The 19753-nt window shown below is 40.5% G+C and overlaps 1 protein-coding gene across 4 annotated transcripts in view; it reads left to right on the top strand.

Moving 5' to 3' along the window:
• Positions 1-19753, top strand: part of WDHD1 (WD repeat and HMG-box DNA binding protein 1) — a 28222-nt gene that overhangs the window by 359 nt on the left and 8110 nt on the right. For 2 of the 4 annotated variants that reach the window (XM_027724415.2, XM_027724413.2), the window contains exons 1-17: positions 49-69; positions 839-934; positions 2633-2744; positions 4721-4872; positions 6823-6934; positions 7457-7507; positions 8672-8767; positions 10171-10263; positions 11167-11273; positions 12264-12399; positions 12563-12752; positions 12931-13121; positions 13758-13942; positions 15062-15303; positions 15818-15955; positions 16903-17059; positions 18774-18888. In XM_027724415.2, coding sequence (XP_027580216.1) covers positions 858-934; positions 2633-2744; positions 4721-4872; positions 6823-6934; positions 7457-7507; positions 8672-8767; positions 10171-10263; positions 11167-11273; positions 12264-12399; positions 12563-12752; positions 12931-13121; positions 13758-13942; positions 15062-15303; positions 15818-15955; positions 16903-17059; positions 18774-18888 — 2154 coding nt within the window. In that variant the 5' untranslated portion in view covers positions 49-69; positions 839-857. Of the gene's footprint in view, positions 1-48; positions 70-736; positions 935-2632; positions 2745-4720; positions 4873-6822; positions 6935-7456; positions 7508-8671; positions 8768-10170; positions 10264-11166; positions 11274-12263; positions 12400-12562; positions 12753-12930; positions 13122-13757; positions 13943-15061; positions 15304-15817; positions 15956-16902; positions 17060-18773; positions 18889-19753 lie in introns of those variants that run through there. The other 2 variants (XM_027724414.2, XM_039381656.1) reach the window with 2 other exon arrangements.

Genomic DNA, 19753 nt, shown 5'->3' with positions numbered 1-19753 from the left:
CCGCGGCGGGCGGGGCGGCGGCGGCGGGCGCGGGAAGGCTCGAACGGGCGGCGGGGCCGGCGGGGAGCGGTGAGGGGGGAGAGGGGGAGGGCACGGTCGTGCCGGGACCCTGTTCGGGGTGGGGGGAGCCGGGCGGGACGAAGGGCCCTGCTGGGGTCTGGCGGGCGGCTCGGCCCGGCCCGGCCCGGCCCGGCCCGGGCTGGCCGAGGGACAGGCCCCGGCACCACACGGGCCTCCGGGCCTCGACAGCCTCGGTATTCCTGTCGCATTCCCTCGGTATTCCTATCCCCGCAATGTCCCTATTTCCTGGGTGCCCCCATGCTCTCGGTGTCCCCATCCCCTGTGTTGTCCCCATTCCCTCGGTGCCCCCATCCCTGCAATCGATGTTCCCATCCCCTCGGTGCCCCCAGTTCCCTCGGTGCCCCCAGTTCCCTCGGTGCCCCCAGTTCCCTCGGTACCCCCATCCCCTCGGTGCCCCCATCCCCTCGGTGCCCCCATCCCCTCGGTGCCCCCATCCCCTCGGTGCCCCCATCCCCTCGGTGCCCCCATCCCCTCGGTGCCCCCATCCCCTCGGTGCCCCCATCCCCTCACTGCCCCCATCCCCTCACTGCCCCCATCTCCCCTGGCGCACCCATTCCCTCGGTGCCCCCATCCCTGCAACGTCCCCATTCCCCCAATGTCCCCATCCCCACAATGTCCCCATTCTCTCGGTGCCCCCATCCCCGCTGTGTGGGTGTCCCAGCAATTCTCACCTGGCCCCACCGGCTGAGGCTCTTCCCGAAGCGTTTCCTTCTAACTGATGTTATTTCTCCTCTTTCCCCCCCCGCCCCTTCCACAGACACACAGTGGGAGCGAAGATGCCCTCGGCTCGGAAGCCGATGCGGTACGGCCACAGCGAGGGACACACCGAGGTCTGCTTCGATGACACCGGGAGGTAACAGCCCCTTTCCTGGAGACTGGGGGAGGGATGGGCTTGTTCCTGTCTAATGATTGCGCAGGAGCTGGGGGTTAGGAAAAATTTCGTCACTGAAAGGGTGGTCAGGCATTGGAAAAGGCTGCCCAGGGCAGTGGTGGAGTCCCCATCCCTGGAGGGATTTAAAAGCCGTGTGGATGTGCCACTTGGGAACATGGGTTAGTGCTGGGCTTGGCAGTGCTGGGGGAACAGTTGAACTCCATGATCTTAGAGGGATTTTTCCAACCTTAGTGATTCCATGTGGTTCTGTACCAGCCACTGCTGCTGGGATGGATTTATGGCCTGGCGTGGTCCAGGAAATCCTTTGTGTTTTGCCTGTGCTGAGAACTGCCTGTGTGACATATTTTGGTGCTCTGAGTTTAGAAGTGATTCGTTTATAACTTAAATGTAAACATATATATACACACATATTAATCTCATATATATTTATAGGGTGTATCATATATATATATAAATATTCTATATGCACATTCTGTGTGACTTCATTGAATCTAGCAGAAATCAGTGTAGTGTGGGAGTAAATATGTTTATGTATACGCTAAGAAATTAAAAATATAGTTGAAGGAATTCAACATTGGGCTTGTTATCTTTTCTTTTTATTCATGTGCTTGAATGTATAAACATAAACTAAGTATTTACTGTTACCTTTATACTGATGAAAAGACAAACCAAAAAACCAAGCCCTCTCGAAATTAACTCAAGGGATAAGTTTTATATATTGAGTACAGTTTAAATCCATATTATTTTGTTCCTTTCTTTAGTTCATTAACTTAGATGACTACTGTTAAGATTTAGTCTAGTAAATCCAATCCCTTGCAACCACAAAAAGCCTCATTTGCCACTAAAACCAAATGTTTAAGAAAGGATGCAGACATCTCTCCCAAATCCCACTGGACCACTGCTGCTGGTGTCTGCTGTACAGACCTTACAGAACTAAGGAGCAGCATCAGAGCTTCACCACTGGCTCTGTAACATTTTGCTGTTTAATTAGAGTTTTTGGGGATTGCAAAGAGCATTTAAAAAAAAGAGAATGCAAGATTTGATTATAGATTCACGATGCCTTTAATTAAAAATCCCATACAAACTTCTGGTATTTTCTCTGTGATTTCAGATTATTTTTTTCTACCCCAAAATTGTGGAAGTTGACTCCAGCAAACTTTAATTCTGTATTAATTACTTTTTAAGGGCTCAGGAGGCCCAACCCTACACATTAAGCTTGCAGCTTCAGTTACATTAACACTTTTATTTTTTTCCCTCAGCTTTGTAGTCAGCTGTAAGGTAAGTTTTCAAAGTCTTAAGAAGAAATTAAATGCCCTTAGGTAGATCAGTGCTAACTAAATCCTTTGAAAAAATCCACTCTATATCCTGGAAAAAAATGGTTTGACTTGTGATATCTAAGGATCAGTTCAGATGAGTGCCAGGCCTGGGTGGTTGTCAGACTCAAGCTGCTCTCTTCTATCAGATGTTACCTTTTCCCTCCCGTGTTTAATGGGTTACTTAGACATAATAAATGCAGATATTAACTGTATCATGTAATATTTATCTGTTTCAGTTAAAAAAACACTAACACTTTAGTAACAGTTCCCATTTGGGGCTTGAAAGTTGCAGTGGTTGTCCTTTCTGTTCCTCAGTGGTAACAACTCCTGTGTCTTTCCACAGCTGCATTGTAACTTGTGGCAGTGATGGAGATGTTAGGATCTGGGAAAACCTGGATGACGATGATCCCAAGTCCATTAATGTGGGAGAAAAGGCCTACTCATGTGCTCTAAAGGTATGTTTTTTAAAAAATTCCTCACAGCTTTGGATTTTCCAGCTCAGGGATGCTGCTTGTGTGGGTAACATTAAACAAGGATAGTTCTGACAATTCTTTGTACCCCGTACACAATTGTAGAGGAATTATTTCTTATACTAAACTATTGTAATTTTTTTTTTCCTTCCTTTTCCTTCACATTGTTATACTGATTTCTGGCTTTGATCTCCTCTTGAGAAACAAACCCAGAAGATTAAGCTAATTATGCAGTGAACTTTTTAGTTTTTAGTGTTTTCTCACAATGTGAGTTGCAGGAAGTTTCCCAGCATGAGATGTGATCATCAGGTATTAGGGAAAAAGCCAAGAGGTTGTTTTATGTGGGTCTGTGTTAAGGCTCAAGGAATTATAATCTGTGTTAGTCAAAAAATTGCTTTCACAAGGTGGGTGTTGGGTAATGTTTTGGTAACACTTTTTTTTATAATTGGTTGATATTTCACTCTCAAAATTGTCATTTGGCCCAAAGTTGCCTCTGACCCACCATCCCCAAAGTGAGAAGAGAATTTATATAATAGAAAATAATTATTTTTACTATGCACACTCATGTTTTTAGCTTGAGAATTCTCACAGTATTTCCTTCATGTCCAATTATGGTTATATTACATTAATAATAGCAGGTCTAAAATGTTGTCTTTGTGGAAATTTTAGAAGAAGAGAAGAATTCCAGAAGCCTACATCAGTTCTTCACATACTGTGTAGTTAACTTGGCAGTGATAAAGGGAATCTTTAGAACTGTTTTTCAATTACTTGTGATTTTGGGAAGGTGTATGAAAGAGGAAATAAATAAATATTAACATATATATATTACATTTTAAGAATTATCATTTGAAACTTTATTCAGAACTACTACCTTAAGTGAAACCTCCTTCTTATAAACATCTTTCTAATATCTCTTTTAACATACCTCATGTATCTATTCCTCAATACTTGTATAATCTATTTTCATCACTGATTTTTAGGGTGATTTGCCGTTGATTTTCATCTCATTATTTATTCTTTCACAAACCAAGTGAGGTCACTTGATTGGGTTCTCTCAGCAAATCAGTGGCAGAGCCAGAAATTGCTAAAACTATTAAAGAATAGATGAGGAAAAATCCTGGGTTTAATATTAGTGGGAAAATCTGAACAAAAAGTGCTTTTAGTTTTGAGGGATTTTTTATTTTTAAACAGTGAGAGACTTAAGCATCAGGAAATCTTATTTCAAAAGTTAGTCTCATTAATTAAATGTCATGAGGGACTGATCTGAGATGTTGATGTAATCTAGGTAATAAATCTCAGCTCTTCTTTAATTGGGTTATTCACTACTGACTGCTGCTTTCTTTACCTTCAGCATTTTTGCTACAACTTTAGGCAGCTTAAAAGAACCCCAAACAACCCCAATGCAGCCTCCCCCCTCAACATACACACAAAAAAAGGAAATAAGGCATTCCTTTATATATATTTCAAAATTTTACTGCTATGTACAGCTGAGGAATAATACTGCCACTTGAAGAAGAGATATTATTTTCCAAGTATGGGATAATTATTTCTTTTGTGTTGCATTTCTTTGAATCTGGATTCATTTTTAGTAAAGACCTGCCTTCTGTTTTCTGCAAAGAGCTGAGCTGTAGTTCATGAACTTCTCATCTTTCCCTGGTGGCATTTGACTGAGAATTCCAGTGCAAGGGTGCCCTCTCCTGATGCTGCAGCATATGGATCTTAATAGGATTTGATAAAGCACTTTAAATTGATAAAGTACTAAAACTACTGTTCTTTTTAGGGAAAGAATCAAAGTTAGAGTATTTTCCCTACTCCTCTTACTGTCAGACCCTTTTGGAACTAATAAAGTTAATTTGCCCAAATATTTGGAGCATCAGAGTAGCTTTTATTTTTTTTTTTTTTTTTGCTCCATGGGCATAAATATGCTTTTAATAAAATTCTGTGATGAATTTCGTTTTCAGAATGGAAGACTGATCACAGCAGTCTCGAACAACACTGTCCAGATGCACACATTTCCTGAGGGAGCCCCCGATGGAATCCTGACTCGTTTCACCATGCACGCCAACCACGTCACCTTCAGCAGTGGTGGCACCAAAATCGCTGCTGGATCCAGGTAATCTGTGCAAGGAAAAGCATTGCTGCTGTCCAAAGTCTGCCAGCTTCCTCAGATGCTGATTTTTAGCAACGAGATCATAAAGCCCTCAGAGGTTTATGGATTAAAACTATTGGAAAATGCCTTTTGTGAGCGGAGGGGAAGAAAGGAATTTAAAGGAGTTTAGGAAACAATGCTCTGAGAGATAGTTGATCCACCAAATAGTTTCAAATAGAAATCTGGTGTGAAATAATTCTTTTTGCTTTAGTAGGCTTGAGTGTTTTCGGCTCTGAGGCTGAGGTGTAAGTGTTCACCCATATGGATCTCGTTGCGGCATCGAGGGTTTTGTCGCTGTGAGCTGAGGATGAGGAGAAATGTCCTGACTGCTCAGGATCACGGTGCTGCAGCTGAATGTACACGTGTAAAAGTTAGATGGGTTCTGATTTGTGTGAGAGCTTTGAGTCATTCTGTGGCATAAATATCACCAATCTGCCATTTGATAACAGATGACAGATGAAAGACTTGCCTGAGGGGAATTTAATGTGCGGTTTAGTTCTTTTCTTAGGGCAGCACATTGGCTTTTATATAATATACTCTAGTCCTTTAACAGAGATGGCAAAATAGCCACTAGGCAATGGGTTTTATTGCTTTTTTGTTCCATGTGTTTAAGGCTCAGGTGATTCTCAATTGGATGTGGTGAACTGTTTGGGCAACTCAGGCTGTCTGCTTGCCTCTCTTCTGGAATTTGTCCTCCAGGAGATGGCAGAGCGTTGTGTCTGCTCCCTGGCTCCTCTAAGTGTGGATTGAACCAGAAAGCAATTTGGAGGAATATGCTGGACTGCAAACTCTGGCAGCTGTGGAACAGACACACCAGCTCCACCAAAACTGGGAGGCTGGGCAGCTGTGGGCAGCAACAACCCCGATCTCCAAATCTGGCAGGGATCATGGGTTTGGGCCCTTTGCCAGTGCTTGTTTCTGAGGGAACAGCTCTGCCCCAGGATCTCACTTTGATTGGGGAGATTAGGCAGACAGCAAACTCTCTGCTGGTTCTCAAACTTTTCCAAAACCCCAGGATTTCTGCAGCCTGGCCAAGGCTCTCATATTTGTAGGAAAAATAGCTCATAAGACTGTAAGGCCACCCCTCAGTGAGGCCTTCTGTGACATACTGAAGGAGAAGGTAACAGCCATGAAGTGAAGCAGTGCAACTAAGAATTGCTTCTGGTTGTCCCAAATTTCTCCATTTTTTAACATGAAGTCTGCAGACTTCAGTTTTATACAAGTTTAACATCCAACTGGCTGCCAAAGTTCGCATGAAGTATTTGAAAAGAGTTAAAAGTAATGGTCCACTCTTTAGAATTAGGTCCTAAAATGAAATTTCTCTTTGGGGGTGTTGCAATGAAGTACGAGAGGGAGTGGTACTGGAAGTGTTGCAGGAGCTCTTTGCCCCAGGAGTTAGGATTGGTATTTTGATTTAATTGCTATAATTTTGGAGGAGGGAATAAAGCTATAGAATTCCAGTGAATGGTCTTAAAAATCCTGTTAAAATGTCACAAAATAAACTCCTTGCTTTATCTGTTTTTAAAAGCCACGTGACCTAATAATTATGCTAATGAATATTGGTCCCATTCAGCAGATAGTTCTTGTTAAGTCATCAGTGGTATCTAAGCAGAGGTTTTCATGAGGTCGTGTAGAATATTATGTTAAACAGGTATGTGGTCTGTGTGTACATATTATTCTTCAGAGAACAACTGTATTTTGTGAACTTTGACATGAACAAAAGTGATTTTCTGATAAAAATAGTCTGGCTGTACTCCTAGTGTTTTAAGCCTCAAGATTCTCATTTTCCATTACGTCAGACAGTGTTGAGAGCTGTAACTTCCCCAAAAGATATTTAGTACCCAGTTTTTATTGCCATAAACACATAGTTTGTCACTGTTAATATTTTTATGTCTGTGTCATTGTGATGTACAGTGACTTTATGATCAAAGTGGTGGAGGTGACTGACAGCAGCAAGCAGAAAACATTCAGAGGACACGAGGCTCCTGTTTTAAGCCTGTCTTTTGACCCCAAGGATGTTTACCTGGTAAAAAAGACTTTCTTGTTTACTTTCTACTTTGAATCTTATTTTTTCCTGGGGGGAAAAAAAGAACTAAAAATGTAGTTTTTACCAGAAACCAAGCAGTGACTGGGCACATGAGACAACTTAATTTTGACTGCTGATGGAGTGTGTCACAACTTGCTCTCCCAGCAGAACTCAGTTCTGTGTCTTGTTCTTTTGGAATCTGGTGCTGATCTGATTTTAGAGGAGAAAAGATGGCTCACTAAAGAAATTCAATATTAGTTTTGAGTCTCTTTTGCAAATAAGCAGCTCATTTGAAGTACAAGGGTTTGCAATTACAGTAGCTTGGAGTTGAGCACAATTATCAAGATGACAGTATTAGAAAGTTTTAAGTCCTAAAATGGTTTAAACAGGGAGGCTTTCTTCTTAAAACTGCCTGTGTGTCATATATCTATTCTGCATCGGTTCTGGGGATTTTTCCATTTTGTAGCATTAATTTCCCTGTGTCTTTAATTATTAATTTGTTTACAAAATTCTCTTGCCCAGGCATCGGCGAGCTGTGATGGCTCTGTCAGAGTCTGGAAAATTGAAGATCAGGTAAAAGACCTGCCTTTCCATGCTAAGTGTTCCCTGAGAAATCCAGGATTTCACAGACAGCAAGGAGAGCTGGACTGAAATAACCCTCCTGGAACAGGATTTTCTTTTGGGGGAAGAATTCTAACTACACTTTGCAGTATACTTTTATGTACTTCTGGGAGAAATTCCAAAGCCTGATTATGAAATGTTGCCTGGGTAGCTGTGGATTGTTCTTCCTGTCTGTGAAATCCCTGGTGTCTTCTGTTCATCTTTCCTAATTGGCCAACATTGGGTATTTTGTCCTTGGCACATTCAAAAATAGCACTGCTGTGTGAAGATGGGAATTGACATCAGATTCCTCATTTTGAGATTTCAGCTCCTTGCCTTCAGGATTAAGGAAGAATTTTTATTATAGTAAAAACAGTTTATTAACTGTAATAGACAGATTCAGCCTCTGCTCTTGGAACTCTAAGGAACTTGAAAAGGCAGTTTCAGGTGAAGGCTTTAATAAGAGAATTCTGCATGTGGATATGGGATTAGTTTTGCTAAATGCTGTTGACTGGAATAAGAATCCCTGTGGAATTATTCCTGTAAGTACAGTTGAAAATATACCCCTCCACACTTGTGGATTGCTACTTTTTTAAGAAAAGAGCATAATTCTACTGTGAAGTCTCCTGTTCCAGACTGAGATTCTCCTTTTGGGGAAATTACAGTGAGAGTACTATAGGATTGTGGCAGTTTGATGGGTGAATCTGTGCTGTGATTTGAGATTACAGCCATTCATTCTTTATAGTTTTATATATCTTTATACTGCTGTGGCCACATTCAGGCCACCTTGCTACACTTGATAGAGGTTTGACAGATGCTTTTTGGCCACATTTCTCTATAACCTAAAAATAGATGAGCTCGTTTGTTCTGTACTTGATTAAAAATACATGTTCTGTGATTTTATTTCTGTTACAAGTAGTTTTATTGTCATTAAAATAGTTTCAGGGCTACATTGACAAAGTATTTTTAAGGCAGTATGTACCACTGTATTTGAATGAAAGAGATTACTTCAGTCCCAAAAATTATGTTGTTTTTTTTTCCTTTTGCTTCCTCACACGCTTTAAGAATTTGTACAATACAGTAAATTTTCGCTGAGCTTGAAAGCTTTTTTTTTTCTATTTAATATTTTGTTTTCAGACATGCACAACAAGCTGGCAGCTGCTGCAGAAGTGTAATGATGTGATAAATGCTAAATCAATCTGCAGGCTTGGCTGGCAACCTGGCACTGGGAAGGTGAGTGACAGTGTTTCATCACATCTTCTTCTCTCTCTCTGACTCCAACAGCAGAATTCAATCCGGGCAAGCCCAGATTGCACCTCCTGGGAGCAGGGAAAATATTTGGGGTGAAGTTCCCTTTTGGGAAAAATGAAAAGCTGGGAATGGTTCCTGGTTTAAGCTCCAGACTGTGTTTGGCTCTAGTCCAGCTGTCAGCCCAAAGCAGCGTTAAACAGTCGCGTTGTGCCGAATAGGAAGGAACATTGTACACGAGGGAAGTAATCAAGTTGCTCACAACAGACCATCAAAGGAGCTCAGGCTTTCTCTGCTTTAAGTAAACTTTGCCCTATCAGTGATTTTGCTCTGTAAGTATTTCCTTAGTAAGTTGTTCCCTTTCTTTTTACTTAAAGAACAAAGTTGAAGGGGGTTGGAGGCAGGTGGGGGTCGGGCTCTTCTCCCAAGTAACAAGTGTCAGGACAAGGCTTAAGTTGTGCCAAGGGAGGTTTAGATTGAATATTAGGAAAAATTTCTTTATGGGAAGGGCTGTCCAGCCCTGGCACAGCTGCCCAGGGCAGTGGTGGAGTCTCCATCCCTGGAGGGATTTAAAAGCCGTGTGGATGTGGCACTTGGGGACGTGGGTTAGTGGTGAAGATGACAGTGTTAGGTTAATGGTTAGACTTGATCTCAGAGGACTTTTCCAACCTAAATGATTCCATGATTCTTCAAAATAGCTGGCTGCTATGATAGTGTTACACATAAATTTTCTGTGCAAGTGCAAATGTCACCTGCAGTAAAAATAGTTTCCATAAAAACAAATATTTCCAGATTTTAGCCCAGTTCTTCACACAGACATGTATATGAAATATAAGTAATTGTCTTGCTTCTCTTACAAAGCAAATCGCTAGAATCCTAACAAAAATAAATCCTAAAGAAATAAACAGCCAGTAACATTTATGTAGTTCTGTGAAAGATGGAACGAGCTGTTTCAGGAATCAGCTATTCAAATAAGATTTATTGAGAAATTGTAACCTGATCAAAAGGAGTTTGGGGAGGGAGGGAGGGGAAAGAATAATGTAATCCTTGTGCTCAGAGCATTGAAAACTATATGTGTGTGTGTGTGTCAGCTGCTTGATAAATGAGAACTTCTAACCTTATGGTGCAGTTTTCTGCCAGAAGGAAATGAAGATTAAAGTAAAAACAGACATGTTTTGCTCTGTTACATGTGGAAAGCATTAAAGAACCTTGTAATTTAAATTACTTCAGCTTTCTCTCTCAGTTGGCATTGCTAGGATTTTAGAGAGCTGCTAAATACTGAGGCAGTCACATCTGTGAGGCTTCTGAATGAAGGAGCTGTGCTATTTGAATGTTCTCTTTGACAGGTAATTTGTTCTAAATTGTCTCATATTTTTTCCTTTGAGCAGTTGCTGGCAGTTCCTGTGGATAAAGTTGTTAAACTATACAGAAGAGAAACCTGGGATAGTCAATTGGATCTATCAGATGCCTCCATCACACTGGTGGGTACATGAACCAGGTGCTTGTTAAATAATCTGTAATTTAAATGTTATTCTGCTGGAAATTATCTTCTGGACAGTATCTTCCCACTTCTCTTGGTAATGTTATTCACCTTTTCTATTTAATTTCTGATCCTGTTATTTTCTGTTGGAAATCAGGGCAGAAATACTGACTGATGTCAAACATCTTTATGTGGCTCTGGTTTCCCCTCTTTCACTTACAGTAACCCACTGGATCTCTAAAGTCTCCTGGTGAGTCACCAACTGCAGCTGAAGAACATCTGTTTTCACCAGTTGCTCTAAATACAGAGCTTTTTAGGGAAAATGTGAAGGGCATTATTTCTATACAGAACAGAGATATCAGTTTTTCACTTTATATTTTATTAAGCTGAAATTTAGTAGCCCTAACTGTCCCATCCTCTTTGTTTTGGGCTCATTGTGTACTTGGAAATCATTGGGTTAAAGAGAATCACTTCCTAGTGTTATTAAGATACAGAACACACATTTTAATGGATTTAAATTTGTAGAACTTCTTAATAAAGTTCAAAATAAATAAAGCTACATTTAGTGCTGAGTTTGCAAAGTACACTCTGCTTCTGTCTATGTGTTTAGAATTGGGTTTAGTTCAACCTCATGGTTTATGATAGAAGATGGATATTCTAAACCAAAAATAGGTGTGCTATTTTTAAAGAATGTTTTTTTTTAAAGACACCACCTTTATAATAATTTTTAAAGAAAGGGAACTACCTAAACCCAGTAGTGGGGGCTGGATATGACCTGGTAAAGCTGATTATTATGAATTTTTTTTTATTCCAGAATATCTGTCTGTTTTAAGCTCCAGAAGAGGAATGCTGTGCATGCACTGGTGATTTTTTTTATTGTTATTTGTTTTGTTTTTTTCCTTAGCCCCTGAATGTTGTGGCCTGGTCTCCTTGTGGGCAGTACCTGGCAGCTGGAAGTGTGGATGGGAGCATAGTGGTGTGGAATGTGGAAACCCAGGAGTGCATAGAGAGGTATTCAGTGTTGTTCCATAAATCCCCAAGCACATCTTTTTTTTCCTGAAAAAGAATTCTGTTGTCTTTTCTGTAAAACCTTTTTGTGCAAAGATAGAACTCTGCCTCTTGAAAAATCATAATAATATTTAGAGGATGTCGTGGTTTAACCTGGCAGGCAGCTTAGGGAAGGGACATCAATGTGGATTTTGTTGAAATTCCATAGTCTAGTTTTCTGTGTGCAAATATCTTTTAGGACTTTTTAATCTAATAGCTGATTAAAGGATAGTTTTGATGGAAACAAAAATTTCCTCCCATCACAAAGCCCAAGATCATTGGCAGTAAGATGTGTTTTCCAAAGGGAGAGGGAAATGCAGGTAAGTCAGTCAGCCACCCTCACCTGTAGGCAAAAAAAGACATACTGGTGAATTGCACTTTTTCTTGGTTAGTTAAAGCATCTCTCTTTAAAAAAAAAATGAAAAAAAAAATTAAGAAGATTATTATTAAATGAGGTAGAGAAGACGAAAAGAGATGATTTATCTGCCTGAGTATTTTGGGTACTGCAATGCCTATGTTAAGAATTAAAGACAGATTGTGTAAATAATTAATGGATTTATTTTTTGTGAGGATAAAGGGTGGTAAAGATAGAGGATTAATTCATCAGTTTGGTGCAAGAGAAACTACTAATGTTCTTTTAACTAGATGTTTCTGGAATATAGGACTGCTGGGGAATTTGTCCTTTCTACATATATCAGGAAGCTGTTGTTTCAAGAATATGATTCTGTTTGATTTTTTTTTTAAAGCTTAATTGATTTCATTCATAGAAAAGGAAGACTTTCTCTGTTTTTTTGTAGAAGCTATTTATTCTAAAGGTGACCTGTTAATTATTTTGTTATGTGTAACATCACTTTCTTGTGCTACTAAATAGTACTGCTTTTTACAATAACTCTCAGGGTGGGGTTCTGCCCTGAGGAGCTTACTAAAAATCCATTATTTTTGTATTCTTTTTAGGATGAAGCATGAGAAAAATTACTCAATTTGTGGACTGGCATGGCACCCTAAATATAAGCAAGTTGCTTACACAGACACTGAAGGAAACTTGGGGCTGCTGGAAAATGTTGGCGTTGTAGAGAAGCCAAACGACAAGGTGCTCAGCGCCAATTGTTTCTTAAATTAACACCCATTATTTAGGTTATAGGTTATATTGAACGTTCTGCTTTGTGTGCTGCAAGTTCCCTCTCGTGTGTTAATTAATTTCCTGAGTTCCATGTCCCAAGGGAGTGCTGTGGTGATTGTTGGTCTGGGTTTAGGTTGCCAGTGCAGTGGCCAAGGACTACAATGATCTCTTTGATGGAGACGATGACGACTATTTAAATGGAGATATGGTTGAACCTCAGTCCTCCCCAAACCCTGCAGCTGATGAAGATGATGATGGTGACCTTATGCTAACTTCAGGCCGTCCAAGAAGGGCAATAATTGATGAGGATGATAACTCACTAGGTACAGAATGAACTAATTTCCATTTATTGCTTTTATTGGGATGATCTTTAGCATCCTCCACTCAGATACACTCTGATTTATTTTTCCAGATAAATCTTGACTGTCTTAAGTTTTTTCACCTAAATTCTGTCATAATACTGTGTGTAAAATGTAATTTTTTTTTTTTTTTTACTTACAGATATTGGGTTGATAAAAGCTAGCTCCAGCCTTCTTGAAAAGGAGGAAGATGGTGATGATCAGAATGGTGGCTTTTCAGCTTTGCCACCATCATCTACACAGCAGCATTTCTATGATGGGCCAATGCCAACCCCCAAGCAAAGGCCCTTCCAGTCTGGCTCCACTCCTGCACATCTCATGCATCGATTCATGGTAAATCTATGTGGTTATGTGGACTTAGGTGCTTTCTTTACATTGAATAATGCCCAGTTCTTATTGTGTTTTAATCTAATCTTATCCAAGATTTTTGATTTTTTTTTTTTTTTTTTAATACTTCACAGTGTGAAGCTAAATAATGGAAAGTAGCTTTGTGTTAATGCAAAGACTCCATAATGTTTTGGGTTACATTTCAGTTGTTTTAGAAATAAATACAGAATCACAGAATCAATTAGGCTGGAGAAGAAAGACCCCTGAGACTGAGTCCAAAAGCAAACTATCCACTTTGTGCTCATGTTACTGAATTCTAGCAGATCTGTTTTAAAATTCTTTTTTTAGTCAGAATTGTGGGTATTTTTGTGCTGTCAAGACTTGCCTGTTAATCATCCACTGTTTCTTTCTAACTGCAAATTCTTCACACTTAATTTTGCAAGGAGAGGGATGGCTAAGCCACGAGGATGAAACCAATTTCTACCTAATTCAGCCATTTTAGGAACCACGAGTCCTGATTACACAAGTCTTCAGTCTTCCTCCAGCCTCCTACCCACTCTTGTTGCAGACAACAAAGTCAGAGCAGGCTGATTTAGGCCAGTGTGCTTGATTTGATGGGGTTTTTTTGGTTCTTTCTCCTAGGTGTGGAATTCAGTTGGTATCATCCGCTGTTACAACGATGAGCAGGACAACGCCATAGATGTAGAATTCCACGACACCTCTGTGCATCATGCAACACACCTGCCCAACTCCCTGAACCACACCATGGCTGACCTCTCTGCTGAAGCTATTTTGCTGGCCTGTGAGGGTTCAGAGGAACTTGCAAGGTAAGTTGTGGCCTTGCTCTGCAAAACCCATGATATGGAGCCACGTTTCACTTGTTTCAGATATTTCAGCTTTTATTTTTCAGCTTCTGTCACTTTTTTTTTTAAGCTTTTTGGCTTTTGATCTTTCTTTTCTTTTTTTTTTTTAATTTTTTTTATGGGACCACTTTAGAGGAGGACTTTCACATCCACCTACTTGGAGACTTCGAGAGTATTGAAAAATGTAATTTGTTTCCTGACGGTTTTTTTTAAATCCCTTTTCCAAATATAAATATACTGGAAACTTCACGCATTGCAGGCTCAAAGGGAATTGTAAACATGAACAATAGTTTTTCAGTCTGCTCAGATCAAAGATCAGTCATAAGGGTTCAGCTGTTTCTTTTCACACTGTTGCCAAGGAGACATGTTCGGAGATACCCAAGGAATTATAAGTGTGAAGAACACAAGTTTATGGAAACCATAGAAAGATTTAAGCAGCTGGGCCATCTAGACTCTGTTCTTACATTTAAGAGCAACAGCAACAATATTGTATTGCTGATTTCTGGGGAAACATCTTGAAGAAAGAACTTTCTTCTTACTTTCACACATACAACATTGTGATAAGTTGAAAGGCACTCTTTTAAAAATACTGGTTTTTTGTTGGTTGTCTGACTTTGAAAGTGTAATTTTTTTCCTCAGTGAAAATGGGAAATCTCTTAAAAGCCACAGTGTCTGTGGATTGGTCACAGGCAGTTTTCAATTATTAAGGTGGCAGAACTGAAGTTTTTTTAATTTTTTCTTCCTTTTTGAGAGGCAGCATAGTATGACAGACTCGGAATGAGGGCTGATATTCAGAAGTACCAAGCACATTTGGTTCTTACTAATGTTAATTAAGCAGGATATTTACCTGCTTCCTTCTAAAAAATCTCCCCTCAGACCTTTTAGCCTCTGCTTTAGGCTTTGGAGGCTCTAAAAGGTCAAGCTGGCTCTTCAGTTTCTGAGTAATAAGAGCAACACCTTTGCAAATGTGTAATGTGGAGTTCCATCACGATTGCAGGTCTCTGATACAAAGTCTAAAATACCGGTGTATTTTCAGGTATTGTATTTTAATTCATATTTGTGTGTTCTCTGTCTGTGCTTTAGCAAGCTCCACTGCATTCATTTTGGCTCCTGGGATGCCAACAAGGAGTGGACAGTGGATATGCCAAAGGATGAGGACATTGAGGCCATCTGCCTGGGCCAAGGCTGGGCTGCTTGTGCCACCAGTGCCTTCCTGGTCCGTGTGTTCACAGTTGGAGGAGTTCAGAGAGAGATCTTCAGCCTCCCAGGCCCAGTGGTGTCCATGGCAGGGCATGGAGAGCAGCTGATGGTTATTTATCACAGAGGTAGTTTTCTCCCTTTTGTCTTTTTTTTTTTTCTTTTTTTGAACCAGGGTTGTTTTCAATCCTCATCTCTTACTGGCTTCACATTAATTTGTAAGTAATCACCAGAAAGTGTTTTCTCCTTCTTTTCTTCATGATCCTTCTCCTCTTCTGGGTGATGCTTTTACGAGCACACCCGTCACAACCCACGGATCTGGGACTTCTGACAGCAAAGCCTGTGTTTTATAATGGAAAGCTGAGGTGAACCTGTGGGGAAGGGGAGAATTTTGTAACACTGACATGAATAGATTAAACTTGGGTTTCAGATGTGCCAGAATGAATTACCACGGGAAATTAAGGAAGCAGTTGTTATGCATGCCTGGTGTGTCCAAAATGACAAACAGTTGCTTCTCTGACAGTGGTATTCAGGGGTAACCCTGCATTAGAATTAGTTTTTGATTCAAAACTAATTTAGCCAAGAGACAAGACAATTCTGTCTTCTGTTTTCTAACACAGTCATTGAACAACTTCTTCCTAGGTACTGGGTTTGATGGGGACCAGTGCCTCGGGGTACAGCTGATGGAACTGGGAAAGAAGAAAAGGCAAATTTTGCATGGAGACCCTCTTTCTCTTACAAGGAAATCGTATTTGGTATGGGTTGGATTCTCTGCAGAAGGTATGAAATACCTGCATGAGTGGTGTTGAGAAATATTGACACTATTGGGGGAATTACAGGAAAGCTGGAGAGGGACTTTGGACAAGGATCTGGAGTGAGAGGACAAGGGGGAATGGCTTCCCACTGCCAGAGGGCAGGGTTAGATGGGATATTGGGAAGGAATTCCTGGCTGTGAGGGTGGTGAGGCCCTGGCACAGGTTGCCCAGAGAAGCTGTGGCTGCCCCATCCCTGGAAGTGTCCAAGGCCAGGTTGGATGGGGCTTGGAGCAACCTGGGATAGTGGAAGGTGTCCCTGCCCACGGCAGGGGGTTGGAATGAGATGGGCTTTAAAGCCCCTTCCAACCCAAACCATTCTGTGATTCTCTGGAGGAGTTTCACTAATTAATACCCTCTTAGTAATGCTGATCTGGGACGTGGACTTTGTATTTTCTATCTCCTCAACGCTAAACAAAATTCTATTTTTCTATTCCTTCAAGATATTTATCAAAAATATTTAATATTTTTCCACTAGGACTAAAATACAGTTGAATGTTACCAGAACTCGTTCTCTTGATTGGTTTCCCTGCCCAGCAAGAAGAAATAAAAACTGCATCAGTGCTCCCTGATGCCCCCAAAGTTCGTAGTTTTTCTGGAGGAGTTTTTTATGATAACCAGAAAAAGTAATTGTAAAATAGCTTGGGAATCCCCCCAAGCAGTATGAACTTGATTTCTTCATGAGGTGTTTTAAATGTGAACCTGTCAGTTGACCAGCAGTGGCGCTGGCTGACAGAAGGTGGCGCATCTCTCCAAGGGAAATGGTTTTTTCCCCGACTAATTCCTACTGTGTTTTCGGGAGAGAGGATGTCGTATTTGAGACATGTAAACCATCCTTTCCCGGCCGTATCCACCACTTCCATCTTGCTGGTGTCGTGGTATGTGACAATAGCTGCTCTCATCTGTGACAAACAGGTACCCCTTGTTACGTGGATTCCGAGGGGATCGTGCGGATGTTGAACCGAGGGCTTGGGAACACTTGGATTCCAGTGTGTAACACCAGGGAGCAATGCAAAGGAAAATCTGACCATTACTGGGTCGTTGGCATCCATGAAAACCCCCAGCAGCTCAGGTCAGATAATTCACCAGGAAACACTTTGTTTTGTCTGGGTTTTTCAATCCCGGAGCACTTTTTACTGAGAGAAGCTGGAAAGATCTTCTGCTGAAACAGGTGGCTGGTAGATATGCACAGCAAATGGTTAGTTCCCAAATATAATAATGAATCATCCATGCAGAATTAAACTGGTTTTGAATAAACTCATTAGAGTTTTATAACTTGGAACTGGTTAACTGTGGCTTTTTGCCTTGGCTGAGAGGTGTGTGTGCACTTCATTGTGAAATCACACACCTCTGAGGCAAGCACGTTCATAAAGCTGCATTTTGGTAAAGAATCCTGCTGAAAAGTTGTGGATCCTATCAGGAATCTGCTTCTCCTGCTCGTGGTGTTTTGGGCTTTGGTTGTGGAGTTGGGGTTTTATTAATTCCCCCCCCCTCCCTATTTTCCCCTTTTGTGCCTTTGAAAAGAATCCAATCCTATAACTAATCTACATCATTAGACAGAGATAAATCAGACAGAGATAAATCAGAGCTGTCTGTTGTTATTATATTAATATTTAACCCGTGGCCACAAAGAACAATTTTGTATGTAAATTTGCTCAAATATTTATCTGAAAGTTAACCATTTCTTTATAAAATGTGATAGTGGTGTGTCTAAACAACCGTTTCTCTTTACTGTAACATGCATCCTGGACATTTAGTTGCTAATCTTTATTTGTATCCCTTTTTATTCAGGAGTCTCTGTCCTTTTCCTAACAGGGCAGGTTCCATCAGCTCACATATTTTACTGAAATTCAGACTCTTTGACTTTATTAGTCATGCACAATTGTAGAGGTTGGTGGGAGACTGCATTTTATTTAAACTTATGTGACATTCTTCGTAATCCTCTGCTTTTTTGGAATAAGGGAAATAATTTGATATCTCTGGTAAATGTCACTTTGTTGCCTGTTTCTCCTTCCAAATCATTATGTTAGCCTCCAGAAAATTCCCCAAAAATGTGCAGGGCACATCACATTGATGAGATGGTCAACTGTGAGTCTGTCATCATGAATTTTTTCCCCTCTAGTCCAAGAAAGACTGTGCTGCTCTCTGAGTTACAAAGAACATTTTACTCAAAACCAGCAGCATAATAAAGATAAGGGAGAGGGGGGAGGGTTGTTGTAGAAACACCACATGCCTTAATTAAGAGATAGCCAGAACACTAATGCTTCCTGTTCTTTTTTTTTTTCCAAGTCTCTGACACAGCAGCTTATAAAACCAGATGTTTTTGTCAATGCTGCACTGGTGCTGCTGGAAATACAGCTCTTCCCCAATCAATGGTTTGCTTAGGTGATTGTTACCAGAAAGCACTTGTTTAAAATGTAATGAAACAGTAAGTCTATGCCTTCTGTTGTTCAGTGGTTTCAGATTTAAATGAATTGCATTTACTCTTCGTAGTAGCTGTTAAATCATGTATTGTGTGAGACCAAGAGCAGTGTGTGTGTTATGTGCCACATTCAGAGTCTGCAGTGGGAGCAAGAGCAGCGTGTGCCTTGCTGGTTTTGAAATCTTTTCTTGGTTGCCATGTAAAAACAACCCTTTATGATGCAATCTTACATATTGCTATGTTTAATCCAGTCATTTGATTACTACTTTTTAAAGAGCAAATCCTCTTAAAGTATCTTGCTTCTTAGGAAGACGTGATTTAGGTGTTGGAACAACTGCAGGTGTGTTTTGTTTCCTGTGCACAGGTGTATTCCCTGCAAAGGATCCCGGTTCCCTCCCACGCTGCCACGGCCTGCTGTAGCAATTTTACCTTTTCAACTTCCTTACTGCCAAGTTACAACAGAAAAGGGGCAGATGGAGGTATGGAATGGTGTCGAGCCCACAGCTGGTGCTCTCAGGTGTCCCCGTAGTAGGGATTATACAGGATTCCTATTAATCATCTCTGCTATGAAAGAGGACAGTGCAAACCCTGAGTAAGACACATGGCTAAGGAGGTTATCTGGGTTCACTGTTTTGTCTCATGTGATTTGGTTCACAACTGTTTCCAGAAGGATGCAAGATAAAACTGCCAGAGCTGATCCAAAGTTGTATTTACACATAATCTGTTTCTGACCAGAGAAGTCTTACTCACCCTCTCGGGTTTTTTTTAGTGGGTAGAGATACCAAATTTGGGATCCCAGTCAAGATCCCCTTGAAAATGTCTATTTTTTAATATTTTAGGCATAAAAAAATTTCTGGAAGATGTCTTTTTAAAAGATGTACAAAGTATTCAAATTCATATAATTGCTCTGAACACATAGGCCTTCCCCCTTGACTTATTTTCTGAAGGTAGAGGCTGGTTGAAGCAAGATGTACCTGTGGAGAATTTCTAGAAAAATACCTGTATTTATTCTTCAATTTTTATTGGTTTAAACATTTCAAACTCGTGGTGCTCAGCTGTAATGCACAGAATAGAAATGAACATAAAAATCTAATCTCAGCCTTAGAGAGAGTTCAGTGCTGTTTGAAATTTATTCTCTTTGATAGAAGTGTAGATAAAAATGTCAATAATAAACACACTGTCATTTTTAATGAATTCTCCTTCATTTGGTTAAGTCTTTTTGTTCTTTATCTGATAGAGTCTGTCTATGGGAGGAGAATGCCAGGAACTGCTAATTTGGCTTGAGGGACTATGTGTAGATATAGAAACAAATTATTCCAATACATCTGATGAAAACACAGTGGG

The sequence above is a fragment of the Pipra filicauda genome, unplaced genomic scaffold, assembly GCF_003945595.2.
Source record: "Pipra filicauda isolate LSUMZ 115617 unplaced genomic scaffold, ASM394559v2 scaffold235_size1210477_pilon, whole genome shotgun sequence".
Taxonomy (NCBI): Eukaryota; Metazoa; Chordata; class Aves; order Passeriformes; family Pipridae; genus Pipra; species Pipra filicauda.
Note: the sequence above shows the minus strand (reverse complement) of the source record. Positions and strands in the feature narration are given on the sequence as shown.